We start from the raw sequence: 2840 nt of genomic DNA on the forward strand, positions 1-2840 counted from the left end.
TACATTCTTGTCAGCACTTATTATTCTCCATTTTTAATTACATTTTTATTACTTCATACCTAGTGGGTATTAATAGTATCTCCTGGGGTTTTGATTTGCATTCTACTAATGATTGTGAGCATCTTTTCATGTGCTTATTGGCCACTTGTATATATTCTTTAAAGAAATGTCTATTCAAGGTGTCTACCCATTTTTTTAATTGGGTTGTTTTGTTTGTAGTTGAACTGTAGGATTTCTCCATATATCCTGGATATTAATCCATTAGATATGTGATTTGCAAATTCTCCCACTCCATGGGCTGTCTCTTCTCTTGATAGTGATCTCTGATGCACAAAAGTTTTTAATTTTGATGAAACCAGTATATTTTTAAAAGAATGAAAATAAAGAGTGGTACCCAAATAGATGGCTAAAGGAATAAAGACAGATAATACCATGGATTAGTAAGAATGTGGAACAAATGGAACTCTCATATATTTTGCTGGGGATATAAATTACTTGAGAATATTGTTTGAGTATATACTCAAGTACATAGGCATATCCACTGCTCCAACATTTCTACCCAATTCTATATACCCAAAAGAACTGTGTATGTTCCTCAAAAGACATGTACAGAAATATTCATAGCAGTATGGTTGTAAAAGCCCCAAAGTGGAAACAACAAACATGTCCACTAAGAGTAGAATGGATAAATAAACTGTAATATAATCATACACCAGAATACAACACAGTAATGAACCTTTCACTGGTAGCATATTTACCAAAATCAGATGTTAATTCATATTACTTACTACACTGGATTACTATCAAAGCTGTAAAGGTTAAGGAGTCTCATCCCTACTTCAAAGCACAAGTCAGAAACACAGGAGCCCAGGATTAACAATTCAGAGCTCTACAACTGTTAATCTGTAATTCCTCAATTCAGATACATTCCAAAGTCAAATGATCTAAAGTTATGAAAATCTTTAAATGTGTATCACTCACCTTTGCTTTTAAAAGGTCAGACATTTCAGAATGATTATTATTATATGGTTTTTGTTGCAGTGGTTGCCTGTGCTTTACCCACTGGTCACCGGGAGAACCTTCAGGAAATAATTGCTGACTGTGGCGGAATTTGGTTCGACTACACCAAGATTTAAAAAATAAAAATCAGATCAGAAAATTTTCACTTATAGTCTTTCTAACACCTGTTAGTTTATCTTACAGACTACAAATTTTACTTTATTTACTGTCTATCTCCGCCCACTGGAGTATAAGTTCCATGAGGGCAGGGGATTCTTGTTGACTCTGCCTATCACTTTACCCACAGCACCCAGAAGAGTGCCTAGCATTCCATATTTCTTGAATGAATTAATAATCTGTTATTTTTAATCCCAAAGTTTCCTAAATGTATTGATACCACTTCCTCCCTATAAATGATTGTACTTTTAAAAATCTGGGGAGTTCCCTGGCGGTCCAGTGGTTAGGACTCTGCGCTTCCAGTGCAGGGGGCACGCGTTCGATCCCTGGTTGGGGAACTAAGATCCCACAAGCTGTGATGCATGCCCCCCCACCCCGCAAAAAAAAACACAAGTGAAGAAAATAATTCTTTCACAAATTTAATAAATTTAGTAATAAATTCAATAAATAAATCTAGTCAAAACAAACAAATGTCAGTGGATCTTCCTTCTTAACAGGACAGACAACTCAATTCTCAATTCTTTACTAGGATGCTTAAGTATGGAATTTGATCTGGCACAGGTCAGTTATGGACCCCGGCCATGCTGGAAGAGGATCTGAAAAATTAAGCTACACTGTACAGCAAAAAATTCAGGAACTCAAAAACGATGGAGAAGCAAATTAAATAAAGATCCAGTCTCAAATACTTATGCAAAAGAAACCAACTGTAACAGTAGTTTGTAGTAAAGATAAGAAATCGTATTCTGTAGTACCACATACAAGTGTAATACAGTCCAGAGCCACTGATCCCAAGATCCATATTATACTAAGATTGTTTTTGAATATTTCAGAATCTGTCCCCTTCCCCATTTAAAAACTGTAATTAAATTGCAGACTCTCTACTCTTTCTTTAGACAAAATTCAGTTATTTCCTCCAACACATCTATAGATGTTACTGTATATGCTAAAAACAGACACCACCCTGCCTAAGAAACCTGAAATTTGGTTAAAGAAGTTACTTTACTGTCTCCTTATTCCATTCTCTAGGACCACAAACCCTAACACTGACTAAAAGATGTGGGAAGCTTATCACACACTATGGTGGACAGATTCTCCCAAATATGAACAGTGACACAATTTCTTTTCAAACAGTGTCACTATTTCATGACTTTTTAGTAGTGATTGGGTTTTTTTAACCTTGACTACATTCCTGTCTACTTTACTCTTTTTCTTTTTTACTGCTTCCCTTATGTTTAGTAGGATATAATTTGGTGATTATAATCATAGATTCTGAAAGGCAGAAATGACCTTTCAAGGCATTTAGTCTAATCTCCTATCCTCATAAAATTCAAAATGGAATATTCCCTAGGTGTTTAAAAAATATTGACTGCAGATGTGTTACTCCTATTGTTTACTTTTTAAAGCTCTGGGATAAAAACAGAACACCTAAATTAGAGAAAGTATAAAAAGCAACTCTCTCTGAACCTAACAAAGGCAAAGTTCTAGCAAGCTGATTACAAATACATATACTTATTTAAGAAAATTACTTACTCAGCCTACTCTATAATTGTGATTTGGATACAATTACATTCCAACCAAGAAAATGCTCTTTGCGGTTCATGTCCATGTAATAGTCACTCTTTATAATATACAGTCTAGGCTAGGGAAAGAAAAGAAGCAAGCCC

The 2840-nt window shown here is 34.9% G+C and overlaps 1 protein-coding gene across 2 annotated transcripts in view; it reads right to left on the reverse strand.

Annotated features, from left to right (window-relative positions):
• DCP2 (decapping mRNA 2) overlaps positions 1-2840 on the reverse strand; it is a 45736-nt gene that overhangs the window by 9107 nt on the left and 33789 nt on the right. For both annotated transcript variants that reach the window (XM_007451194.1, XM_007451195.1), the window contains exon 8: positions 982-1120. In XM_007451194.1, the coding sequence (XP_007451256.1) occupies positions 982-1120 (139 nt within the window). The remainder of the gene's footprint in view (positions 1-981; positions 1121-2840) is intronic.

The sequence above is a fragment of the Lipotes vexillifer genome, unplaced genomic scaffold, assembly GCF_000442215.2.
Source record: "Lipotes vexillifer unplaced genomic scaffold, Lipotes_vexillifer_v1.1 scaffold91, whole genome shotgun sequence".
In the NCBI taxonomy this organism is placed as follows: Eukaryota; Metazoa; Chordata; class Mammalia; order Artiodactyla; family Lipotidae; genus Lipotes; species Lipotes vexillifer.